The sequence below is a fragment of the Lampris incognitus genome, chromosome 11, assembly GCF_029633865.1.
Source record: "Lampris incognitus isolate fLamInc1 chromosome 11, fLamInc1.hap2, whole genome shotgun sequence".
NCBI classification, from domain to species: domain Eukaryota; kingdom Metazoa; phylum Chordata; class Actinopteri; order Lampriformes; family Lampridae; genus Lampris; species Lampris incognitus.
The window spans coordinates 13,505,673-13,519,043 of NC_079221.1; the positions used below are offsets into that span (position 1 = coordinate 13,505,673).

Sequence of the window (13,371 nt, forward strand, 5' to 3'; positions counted from 1 at the left end):
TGTAGAGGACAGACTGGATTACTGCAGAGAAGAACTGGATCAGCAGTTCTTGAGGCAGGTTGAACTTCCTGAGCTGACGGAGAAAGCACATCCTCTGCTGGGCCTTTTTGATGATTGTGACAGTGTTGGACGCCCACCTTAGGTTTTGGGAGATTGTGGATCCCAGAAACCTGTAGGTTTTCACAGCACAGTGCTGTTGAGTATGGTGGTGGTGGTGGGGCAGTGTTGGGGGGCTCCTTCTGAAGTGCACTGTCATCTCCAGGTTGTTGTGACTGCACCAGAGGGATTTGATTTGGGCTTTACACGTTTTGTCTCGTCTGTATTGAAGAGTAACACCGGTGGAGTTTCTCAGCATTGAGTCTATGGGATGGCATGCCTCACTCTTCCAGAAGATTGTGTGGCGCCGCCTCATGGCATTTCTACAGAAGTACAGAAACACTCACTACTTTTATCAGAAATACTCAAGTTTTCTCACAGGCTCTCAATATTACAAGGTACCAACCCATGCATGTATTTGTGCTACATTTTCTATCTCTTAAATAAAATGTAAAAAGCAAAATTCAACACCGGCAAGGAATTGCTCGCAAAGAGGTGTTTTGCAAAATGGCGTTTGAGGCCATGACGAGGGAAAGGATTGTTGTATAAGATGGGATCTGGTCTGTCTTCCTCCCTGATGACAAATCTAGAGAATCCAACTACCTCCACTGTGTTCCTGCCCTCCATTTCTCAGCATTATGTTTCCATGACTATTATAGCTGCTGGCCTGATACCAAGAACCAGTCTAACTGAACCATTGTTTGTGTAAAATTGGAGTGGGTGGTCCACTCCTCTCCGATTACAGTTCATTCCACTTGTATTGAAGAACTTTACGCTCAATAAATCAGCGAACTTAGTAACAGAATATACAACTTGGATCTTAAATCAAAGCCAGTACCAACCTGCAATACAAACCTTATTGTATACCTCTATGTATAAACAAGGTGACCAAACTGTGAGTGCCACTGGATTTAGTAATACTCATTGTATAATCTGCATAGTGGTTTTTAGAAATGCTTTAATGTATCCTATTTATAAAACAAAACCAAGGATTAAAACAAAGCGAACAGTCTAATGAATAGATGGTTAAGAGGGAGAAATGCTTGGTTGAACATGCAGCTGTCTATTATCATGTGGGATGAAGATATAGTAATTAACTACTATACCATCACTAACTACTGCACTATCACTAATTGCTACACCATCACGAACTACTGCATTATTAATTACATAGTAATCATTATTTACTGCACTATCACTACTGCGTTCACATACTTTATCAATTGCTACACACCATAAAGTCAAAAAGGTCAACCTGAATTTGCAATAACACACGTATATAATCCAGTTTATCGCAAGCCACTCTCAGTTGTTACATACTCAGTCCAAAACTTGTGATCTAAACCAGTCACACTGCCCTGTTATTGTAGGGAAACATCCTGTCAGTGACGAGGCCATTTCAGTTTCAGGACAGCGTTAGGATGTCCAGAGGATTACCGGGCCATATGGTCACTCGTAGAGAATGAACAAAGCCGGCTTCTGGCAGTGCTAAATGCATCTGTAAATGAGAAGTTCTCATGCACAGTCACAAACACTCTCCATTCCCCCTAAGAGCCATGAAGAATAACACTCTACAGTCAGAGATAAATCCTGCTGCACCGGTTCCCCTTTGTCAACTCTCCTCCTCTGCTCGCTCACACACACACACACACACACACACACACAAACACACACACACACACACACACACACACACACACACATACACAATGCCTTTTCATCCCTACCTCATTTGTCTTGTCTCTGGTGCCATGACACGGGCGTTTGGCCAGGAGCTATTGGATCGGACCCAGACAAGTCGATTTAGATGATATTGTTGTATTCTGCTGTTGTATTGTGACTGACCATGTTTATCCAAACTCGAATGCAAACTCATTATCACCAAGGCCATGGCTCAGGCCCTGCTCATAAACCAATCCAAGATCATTTTGAAAGATTAGTATTTATCCATTTTGCTTCCTTGACCAAGTTTTGACAGACTGGGAATAACCAACAGCCATTTAACTCAGTGAAGCGATAGATGATGGGTTGGGGTGGGGGTGCTTGTGGAAAAAAAATCCTAGTGCAAAACCAATTTTCTGACTGGACTGTGTGTTTTTGGGGTCTGGTTTGGGGGAGGCAGCTTTCGTCCCCCTGTCTCCATGTGCACATTGCCAGCGTCAAGCCATGAATGAAGGACAGATTAGGGATGCGCGGTCCCCCTTTTAAGTCTTCCTCTGATAAAATTCTAATTAAATTCAATCCTGAGTGACAACTGATGACAAGGAGGACAGAAGCAGAACCTCTGCCACTGCTTGATGTGCTGAACTATGAGACCAATGTCGGTTTGTGGAAACGGAAGCCATCGCATTGGCCTGATTATGAGCAGATTTCCGTTTTGAACACGCAGATGTTTCAACCAGCGATGCTTCTGCCCCTTTTGACCTATTAAATAAATGACATTGTCAAATACAGACACGGCTTGGATCTCGGTGCATTCCATCGTACATGAGCTAAGGTGATAACGTTTTCATGGCCGGTCGACGTCTGAACATCAGTCGCGGCCTGTCTTCCATGGTCTGTGGCATCCGTCTCTGATGAGCCCAGAGGAGGAAAGAGTACTGAAAAATCCTATTAAATAAAAGTACTGTTACTTGAGCAATACTTTAATTGGGTATAAGTAAAAGTATTGTAGCGTCCCTCAATAAGGCTGCGTGACATCGGCTGATTTCGCCAGCACTTTATTAGCAGCAGTACGTAAAAATATGGAACTATTCTTTAGTTGACATAGCCCTTATCATGGGAAACAACCTGGACAAACGCACTGTATGAACAAACCACATTTATTTTGGCAATGTCTCATCTCATCTCATCATCAGCCGCTTCTCCAGGGTCAGGTCGTGGTGGCAGCAAACTAAGTAGGGCACGCCAGACGTCCCTCTCCCCAGCAACACCTTCCAGCTCCTCCTGGGGGATCCCAAGGCGTTCCCAGGCCCGATTGGACTTGTAGTCCCTCCAGTGAGTTCTGGGTCTACCCCGGGGTCTCCTCCCAGTTGGCCGTACCCGGAAAACCTCCAAAGGAAGGCGCCCATGAGGCATCCTAATCAGCTGCCCGAACCACCTCAACTGGCTCATTTTGATGCGAAGGAGCAGTGGCTCTACTCCAAGCTCCCCTCTACTCCACGCTCCCTCTCGATGTCCAAGCTCCTCACCCTATCTCTAAGGCTTAGCCCAGACATGCTATGGAAGAAACTCATTTCAGCTGCTTGTATCCACGATCTCACCCTTTCGGTCACTACCCAAATCTCATGACCACAGGTGAAGGTTGGAAAGAAGATTGAATGGTAAATTGAGAGCTTTGCCTTCTGGCTCAGCTCCCTCTTCACCATAATGGTCCGGTACGACGTCTGCATTACTGCTGATGCTGCACCAATCCGCCCTGTCAATCTCCCGCTCCATCCTATTCTCACTCGTGAACAAGACCCCGAGATACTTGAACTCCTTCACTTGAGGTAACAACTAATCCCCAACCCGGAGGGACCAATCCACCATTTTCCGGTAGAGAACCATGGCCTCAGACTTAGAGGTGCGGACTCTCATCCCAGCCATTTCAAACTCAGCTACAAACCGCCCGTGTGCGCTGGAGGTCACGTTCTGATGAAGCCAACAAAACCACATCATCTGCGAAGAGCAGAGATGCAATTCTGAAGTTCCCAAAACGAACACACTTCCCACCTTGGCTGCACCTTGAGATCCTGTCCATGAATATCACAAGCAGAATTGGAGACGAGGGACAACCTTGGCGGAGTCTGACACCCACCAAAAACGTGTATGACTTTGTGCCGAAAATGTGGACACAGCTCTCACTTTGGTTATATAAGAACTGGGTGGCTTGTAGCAACTGCCCCTGTACCCCATACTCTTAAAGTACCCACCACAGATTGCCCTGGGGTACATTGTCATAAGCCTTCTCCAATCCACAAAACACATGTGGACTAGCTGGTCAAATTCCCATGCGTCCCTCAGCACTTCTGCAAGGATAAAGAGTTGGTCAGGATGGAATCTGCATTGTTCCTCCTGGATCTGAGGTTTGACAATAGGTCGGAGCCTCCTTTCCAGCACCTTGGAGTAGACTTTCCCAGGGAGGCTGAGCAATGTGATGCCCCGATAATTAGAGCACACCCTCCAAAACAAAACAAAACAAAACAATATTATAGCTAATTCTTAAAGCGACATTGTGTAAAATTCCTACTGATTTAGCGGATGAGCCTGATCATTTCTTCGCTGAAGGCATGAAATGGAGAAATGAATGAGGGATTTTATTAGTTTTTTTTCTCTTCAGCAATGTAATACATGTATTTTTCTACAACCTCTACCACCAACAAGCCATTGCTGAAGGAAAAAAAAACATTGAAAAACAAACACCACGTTCATTTTTATCAAGCCTGGTAGCGAGCATCACTTCCTGTGCACCAATGAACTATATATATATATATACATATATAGTATGTGTGTGTGTGTGTGTGTGTATATCTACTCATATATTTTCGTAATGTGTGTGTGTGTGGTGTTAGTGTGTGTGTGTGTGTGTGTGTTAGTGTAGATAGCGGGACCGAAAACTAAAGCACTTATGATCCTTATTCTTTTTGGAGGTGGTAGGTATTGTCTCAGAGAGTAAGGGAAAAATCCCAGAAAATTAAAATTATGCATAATTATGCATAAATATGCAAAATATGCATTTTTCTAAAAATGGCTAAAAACCACTTTTCTCGGCATTTCAGATGATTCTGAACATCTTTGATTTTTTTCACCTATATAAAAAAAAATTTCTGAGACTTAGAAATGTTTTGGCATTATGCAAAATAAATGCATTTTTGCAAAAATAAACTTATGATACTAATTTTTTTGGAGGTGGTAGGTATTGTTCCAGAGAGGACCAGAAAAATAGCAGAAAATAAAAATAATAATAATTATGCAAAATATGCATTTTCTAAAAATGGCTAAAAACATCTTTTCTCGGCATTTCAGATGATTCTGAGCATTTGGTGGGTGGGAGTTGGAGTGGGGGGGTTTAGGGGCAGGGGGAAGGCAATTAGCTGGCAGGATGAAGAGGAGGGAGATTTAGACGGGTGGATAACCAAACCGCTACATTGTAGCGGGGTTCTTCTAATATATATATATATATATATATATATATATATATATATATATTTATTTATTTTTTTAAATTTTATTTTTAAATGTTCCCCCCTTTTTCCCCCCAATTATGCCCGGCTAATTTCACCACTCTTCCGAGCTGTCCCGGTCGTTGCTCCACCCCCTCTACTGATCCGGGGAGGGCTGCAGACTACCACATGTCGCCTCTGATACATGTGGCATCGCCAGCTGCATCTTTTCACCTGACAGGGAGGAGTTTCGCCAGGGGGACATAGCGCGTCGGTCAATCACGTTATTTCCCCCAATTCCTCCTCCTGCCTTAACAGGCGCCCCGACCGACCAGAGGAGGCACTAGTGCAGCGACCAGGACACATAACCACATCTTACTTCACACCCACAGACATGGCCAATTGTGTTTGTAGGGATGCCCGACCAAGCTGGAGGTAACACAGGGATTTGAACCGGTGATCCCCGTGTTGGTAGGCAACGGAATAGACCGCTACGCTACCCGGACACCCCCCACTAGACAACCATGTCTCGTTGACTGGCGATGTCATTGTCGTGCTTGCGGCACCAGACCATTTGAGCAGCCATCAGTGGAGTTAAGTGGCGTATTGAAGCATCAGAGGTCTCAATTTGTTGTGTATGCACTCCAGATCTTAGTTAAAAAACAAGACAAAACAAAACAAAAATACTCGATGGCGCTTTAAGAGTTATTCAAATTCTTCATTTAGCTATTAGTGGCATTCATGTCGGGTTTTTTGTCCCGCACCTCGATAAAATGGGAGGTGTGGGGGTTTATGATCTGCCTGCCTGTTACATAAATTGGTTGTCACACCGCAGTGCTGTGTGTCTAACAAAGTATTGGCAAATAGCAACAAAACAAATCAGTGATCTTGGCTGTTGTGTTTCTCATATTATGCGGGCAAAAAGTTTAGCAAAGCAACATAAACCAGTTGTGGCCCAACGCGTCGTGGGTGGGTGATGACATGATGTTGTTGACTGGTTATTAAAATAAAAATAGCTACGTAGAATACTTTATTATAAACCAACTCAGAGTAAAAGCACTATGATTTTATTGTACTCGTAGTACCATAACAGGGAAAGTTTTACTCAAGTACTGTAAGGAGAGGGGTTCAAACTTATTACTGAGCACCTTTGGATGAGGCCGTGGTGGTGAGACTTAAAATGTGAGGGATGTCAGTGATGATGATGATGATGATAAACTCCAGTGTGAGCGCTGTATCACTTCACTCCGCTCATCTTCCCTCAAAACCCATTTAAGAGCTGAGAATAATACCACACAAAGGAGAAAGGGGGGGAATTAAATACGAATTAGTATTCCTGCTCTTGTTCAGCTGAGGCAGGGTGAATTGTTATTACCGGGTCTGAAAACTAGTCCCTTGTCACCCAGGGCGTAATAACTTCTCAAGCATATCAGGGCACCCCAGCTGTGACCGAGCGGCCTTATCATTTAAAAGCCATGTAACACTTTCTAACCCTTTTTTTCCCCCGCCATCTCACTTCCCAAAATGTAAAAAGCTGCTAGGATGCATTTTAATGCTGCGCATAGATTTCACTCTCGGTGAAGGCAAGAAGATGGATCAAAAACAGATCCCGACTTCAACCTTCTTTTCTAATGTAGCATCAGAGAAAAAGGATGAACTGTGTCTTTCCTTTTTGTACTTTAATCATCTTTTCTCTACCTGAATGAATAATTCTCTTTGTTTTTGGGCCGTTCCCTTCAAGGGGCTCATTCCGGTCATTCCCGCAGAGCTGACGGCTACAAGACATGGATGATTTCCTCCCAAACAGCATCCATGTCTGACATCTGTCCTTCACTCCCTGAACATGAACACGTGTGGATGTGCGATGGGATGAGCAAACGGTCACAAGGCAGGCGTAATGGACATCCACAGAACATCCTCCTGCAGTCACAATGAATGTGAGTATTCATCAGAATCTATTCAGCACACATGCGGAGGACAGGAAACCAGAATATAACCTTCAATTTCCCTGAATAATCACTGATCAGTGCCATCGGTGTCCCAAAGATGAAGCTCCATGTGAATGGGCTTCTTACCCGTTTGTGTGTCAGAGATGTTAGTGCACATTTCATAATGGGAATGAGATTTTTTACTTCAGTGAAGTCACAAAACATCTTTCCATATTTGGATGAATAGAGTATTGTTTATCAGAGCCATTTAAGACACCAGCAAATAAAAGAAATAACTCTGAAGTGTTGAACATTACCAACGGCATGTTGTGTGTGTCTTCTTGCCAAGTGTGGTGAACTGCAGTGTGTCGTCGTCGTCGTCGTTTGAAATGAGGAGTCCCAGAGCAAGTTGATCTTCTACCCCTGGCAAAGAAAGAGGTTAGTCCGTGTGTTGCAGTGTTTGGCAAACGGATCATGCATGGAAATAATTCAGCTGTAAAGTTGGCACATTTGTCTAGGAGCATTAGAAAATGTTCATGACCAAGTTTTTTTTTAGCGTAACAAAATACTGCTCTAGTTTTTAAACACAGAGAGGGAAGGGGTTATGAGTGACTAAATACATAAAAACCCATACACAAACCTTTCTGAATTTCTGGTCTAACTCGGCAGGGTAGCCCAGTTGACCATTCATATTCACATCTCATATCAAATGCACACTTCTGTTACCAGGGAAAATACAAGAAACGGGCATTTTCAAGGCATTTCAACACGTTCCATTTACTGGTGACAGTGAACCCGTGAGTCTAACAGGCTCACAGTCTTCATTATTGGTAACTGACACATACCTTTTTGAATTTGATTGCTGATCAAACATTTCAGACAGACACCATGATTTTCATGTCTCATAAATGGAGATTCAGTTTTTCATTTAGGCTACTGTATGTTTTTTGGCTGCTGGAAATGGGTAAATCCGGTTAAATCTATTGAGCATATAGAGTCTTGCAAACCACAGATGGACACGAGTCTGAAAGACGAGTCCAGATGGGTGAGGTGTTTGAGCTTTGCCTTAATTAATGTCTCTACTACTTTCGGCTGCTCCCGTTAGGGGTCGCCACAGCGGATCATCCCTTTCCATTTCTTCCTGTCTTCTGCGTCTTCCTCTGTCACACCAGCCACCTGCATGTCTTCCCTCACTACATCCATAAACCTCCTCTTTGGCCTTCCTCTTCTCCTCTTCCCTGGCAGCTCCATATTCAGCATCCTTCTCCCAATATACTCAGCATCTCTCCTCCACACATGTCCAAGCCATCTTAATCTTGCCTCTGAGATGCCTTAATTAATGTCTACCTTCCTTAATTCCTGTTGAGCTCTGACATGCAGCCTGCGAGCCGTGGCAACAGGTCCGCCCAGACAGCACTCATGTTAGGATCAATCCAGATGGCAGCTGGATTTAGTCTGAGGGTTTCTGGCGTGAGCAGACCTCTCCGGGTTTCCCATAACTTCTAATCTGGTGACGTCTGTATTAACAGGTAAAAAAAAAAAAAACGACAATAAATAAATCAGAACAGTTTAGCCAAGCTACTTGTAGACACCCTGTGTACAAGTAGAATAAAAGTGTTTCAACTAAATCTGATAGCTGTCAAATTGTAAACAGACCCAAGACACATTCTTTAATGCGTCTTGAGTCGGTTTACACTGGGATTTTTATGTGATTTGGCTAAACCTGATGGCTATCAAGATGCATTTTTTAAGAGTAAGGCTATCAAAGCAGAGATGGAAACTGACTTATCCACAGCGTTTCCTCTAACAATAGTAATACATGAAGTAATAGTATTAATAATAATAAGTAATATTTGAAGCCTTTGAGGAAAGAATTGTCAAAGCGAAGATGGAAAGTGACTTGCACAACATTTGTGAACTTTTCTATAAAATTACAAAATAGGTAAACTAAGTATAGGGTAAATAACAGCTGATATACCTCTACATGTCAGTGTATAATGTAAAATAGAGAAGTTTAATGTGTCAAATCGTCCTGCCGACCTACATCGACCCTAATTCAAGAGCCAGTTCTGCATTTAATACTGTTGGATGTGAACACAGCGGCCCCTTGTGGTTGGTCTAAAACAACCGCACGTTAGAAAAGATCTAATTAACCATCGAGGACCACAGGACATGAGACCTGAACACAACAGACACTGATTGTGAAGCCAAAAAGTCAGTAGTATAACCATAATAATCTCTCTCTCAGTAAGGCAGAGTTAATCAGAAGGCAATGTATGTAAATATGTAATCGAGTTCGTATATAGTATATGCACACTGGCTTCAGAAAGGGTTCAGAACCCTTTACTTTTTGTACGCTTTGTGTTATAGATTTAATTTTAAAATGGATGAAATTGCCATTTTTACCCATCAATCTACACTCAATGACAAATTTGAAACACGTTTTTAGATATTTTCACAAATTGATTAAAAAGCAAAAACTGAAATCTCTTATGTACTCACACCCTTAATTCAGTGATTTGTAGAAGCCATTTTGGCAGCGATTACAGCCTCGAGTCTTCTTGGGTAAGTCTCTACAAGCTTTGCACACCTGAATTTGGATGGTTTATCCTATTCTTCCTGGCAGATCCTCTCAAAGTCCCATCAGATTAGATGGGAAGCGTCTTTGAACTGCCATCTTCAGATCTCTCCACAGATGTTCTATGGGGCTTAAGTCTGGGCTTTTACTGGGCCACTCAAGGACAGTCAGACTCGTCCCGAAGCCACTTCAGCATTGTCTTGGCTGTATGCTTCAGGTCATTGTTGTGCTGAAAAGGTGAACCATCATCGCCTCAGTCTGAGGTTGCGTGCACTCTGGAGTAGGTTTTCTTCAAGGACCTCTGTATTTGGCTGCATTCATCCATCCTCAGTTCTGACCAGTCTCCCTGTCCCTGTTGCTGAGAAGCCCCCCCCCCCCCCATAGCATGATGCTGCCACCACCATGCTTCATCGCAGGGATGGTATTAGCCAGGTAATGAGCAGTGCCTGGTGCTCGCCACACATAGTATTCACCGGACATAGTGCTAGGAGTTCTGCCCAAAGAGTTCAATTTTTGTCTCATCGGACCAGAGAAAGTTTTTCATCGTTCTCTCAGAGTACTTTAAATACCATTTGGCAAACTCCAAGTGAGCTGTCATGCCTTTCACTCAAGAGTGGCTTCCATCTAGCCACTCTACCATAAAGTCCCGAATGATGGCATGCTGCTGAGATGGTTGTCCTCACTGCAGGTTCTCCCATCTCTGCAGAGGACTTCCAAAGCTCTGTTAGAGTGACCATTGGGTTCTTGGTCACCTCCCTGACCAAGGCCCTTCTTTCCCGGTTACTCAGTGTGGCTGGACAGGCAACTCTAGGAAGAGTCCTGGTGGTTCCAAACTTCTTCCATTTCACTATTCTTGAGGCCACTGTGCTCCTGGGAACACTCAAAGCTTTAGAAACGGTTTTATAACCTTGCCCTGATCTATGTCTCACCACAATTTTATCATGCAGGTGTACAGAGACTTACTTGGACTTATTGGCTTGGTTTTTGGCCTGCCATACAGTGTGAATTGTGGAACCTTATATACACACAGGTGTGTGCCTTTCCAAACTATATGTCCAATCAATTCACTTTGCCACAGGTGGACTCAAGTCAAGTTATAGACACATCTTAATGATAGTTGAAGCCAACAGGATACACCTGACACCAATTTGGAGTGCCACAGCAAAGGGTCTGAATATTTATTTTAATAAGAGATTTCAGTTTTGATTTTTAATTGCAAATATTTCTAAAAAAAAATGTTTTCACTGTGTTATTGAGTTTAGATTACTACTACTTTTGGCTTTTTCTGTTAGGGGTCGCCACAACAGATCATCCGTTTCCATCTCTTCCTGTCCTTTGCATCTTCCTCTGTCACACCAGCCACCTGCATGTCCTCCCTCACATCCATAAACCTCCTCTTTGGCCTTCCTCTTTTCCTCTTCCCTGGCAGCTCCATATTCAGCATCCTTCTCCCAATATACCCAGCATCTCTCCTCCATGTCCAAGCCATATCAGTCTTGCCTCTCTTGCTGTCTCCAAACCATCCAACCTGAACGGTCACTCTAATATAATCGTTCCTAATCCTGTCCTTCTTCGTTACGCCCAATGAAAATCTTCAACTCTGCCAGTGCCGCTTCCTGTCTTTTCGTCAGTGCCACTGTCTCCAAACCATATAACATAGCTGGTCTCACAACCATCTTGTAAACCTCCCCTTTGACTCTTGCTGGTACCCTTCTGTCACAAATCACTCCTGGCACTCTTCTCTACCCACTCCACCCTGTCTGCACTCTTCTTCACCTCTCTTCTGCACTCCAGGTTATTGAGTTTAGATTGATTGGCAAAAATAACAATTTCATCCATCTAAAATTAAGTCTACAGCACAATAAATTGTGCAAAAAGCGAAGGGGTCTGAATACTTTCTGAAGCCACTGTATATAGTATGTTAAAACAGTAAGAGTGGATGTTTGACATCAGATAAAACAGCAGTATCATCTCAGCTCTCCTATCTGGCCAAACATTTGTCTTCCTTGAAATCCCCATCAGACACGTGCCATTCATCCTGACGCGGCTCCAATCTCCATGAAAAAGCCTCTAATGGGTTGGTTGTGGCATTGGCTTTGAAAATACGGTGGGATTGCTTTGGCCACTTAACTATTCTCAGCGCCATGTGGACCCGGCTCGTTCCTGAACCATTGTTATTAAAATCTTGCCCACAAGACAGACCGGAAAACTATACATAAAAATATGAATGTTAGAATTTGAGATGGACTATTTGTGCTCAGTTTAACTTGTTTTAATCGACAAATAAACTCAGATAAGTTTATTTTCATATGTGGAAAACAGGAACACACCCTCATGTCATCTGTTAAATGCATTTAAGAACTGGGCAATCAGAGATTTCCACTCATTTGCTCATCACAGTTAAATGTTTGTGCAGATATTTCATTAAACAGAATTGCAGAACAACATCAGGAAAACAGCAAATCGCAGTGTAATCAAATATAATGCATGCAGGCAGAATGAAATATGTATGACAAAATGGCTGTGGAGAGCATGGCAGGCAGGTCCTCTGAACCTGGCACAAAGCCTCATTGAAATTCCCTTCATTACCACTGTGATGAGAAAGAGAGAGATGTGAAAATGCTAGAGAGAGAGAGCGAAGGAAAAATAGAAAATGGATTCTGATTACAGAGCTAGCTCTTGCATCACTGAGTACAATATTGAGAATTTAAGTAAGCAATTTCAGAGTTAAATGAATAAGTCAGACGGGATTAACATTTGGTCATTTTATTTACAAATGTTACTGAAGAAAGTTTGCCTCAATACCATCTGATGATATATCTTTTCTCAGGAAAGGAAAGGAACAAAAAAAACCCTGCAAGTGTGGAATCTTCAACCTGTCAATGCAAACTCCTTGTAAGTGCTCTCCAAACAAACCTTGAACATTTTACGTATATATTTTGAATTAACATCATCTCTAATTTCTTCTCCCCTGATACAAATATTAACACAAAAACGATAAGAATGCATTCGTCGACTGACGTGTTAATAGCACAAGATTCAGCAGAAATGAAGCTTAGTTAGATGCGCTGATATTTGCAGGGATCCCTTAATCTAACATAAGATAAAATACCTCGTCTGTCGCTGGAATCTGTCAAAGTAGCCGTCACAAAAAAAAAAAGAGATCTGCCTCAAATGCTCTTACGGACAATATGACTCTTGTGTTTCAGGGTAAAACATCTAAAAACTCTGTGGTGCATGCACATCCCTTATACTTTGTACAAATTGTAATACTTAATATCATATAAACACATTAACTTAAGCTAAGTTTCAAGCTCACCCTCTCAATCACACGCTGCAAAAAGGAGTATGTATGAGTGATTTGTTCATTGACTATTCAACCGGGGCAGTCTAAAGTCATATATGTCATCATGTCAAAGACTGCCATCATGTGTCCTGGCTGGTTGGCGTGGTCGCAGCGTTGGCAAGTCGCTGTTCTAAGTAGTCTCCTCATCAATTTGCTGGAGAACGGCCGTGTCACATGGCGGTGGGTTGGCCCACTGCGGAGAAGGGAAGAGCAGTATTCCACATTAACAAAGCCTCAACCCACGGTTCCTACTGCTGCTGTTTTGTTTGTCCCCCCTCC

At 42.9% G+C, this 13,371-nt stretch overlaps 1 protein-coding gene across 8 annotated transcripts in view; it reads right to left on the bottom strand.

Annotated features, from left to right (window-relative positions):
* Positions 1-12,013: 12,013 nt before the first annotated feature.
* The window catches only part of lmo7a (LIM domain 7a), a 70,438-nt gene continuing 69,080 nt past the window's right edge, over positions 12,014-13,371 (bottom strand). For all 8 annotated transcript variants that reach the window (XM_056289184.1, XM_056289183.1, XM_056289179.1 and 5 more), the window contains one exon: positions 12,014-13,285. In XM_056289184.1, coding sequence (XP_056145159.1) covers positions 13,263-13,285 — 23 coding nt within the window. In that variant the 3' untranslated portion in view covers positions 12,014-13,262. The remainder of the gene's footprint in view (positions 13,286-13,371) is intronic.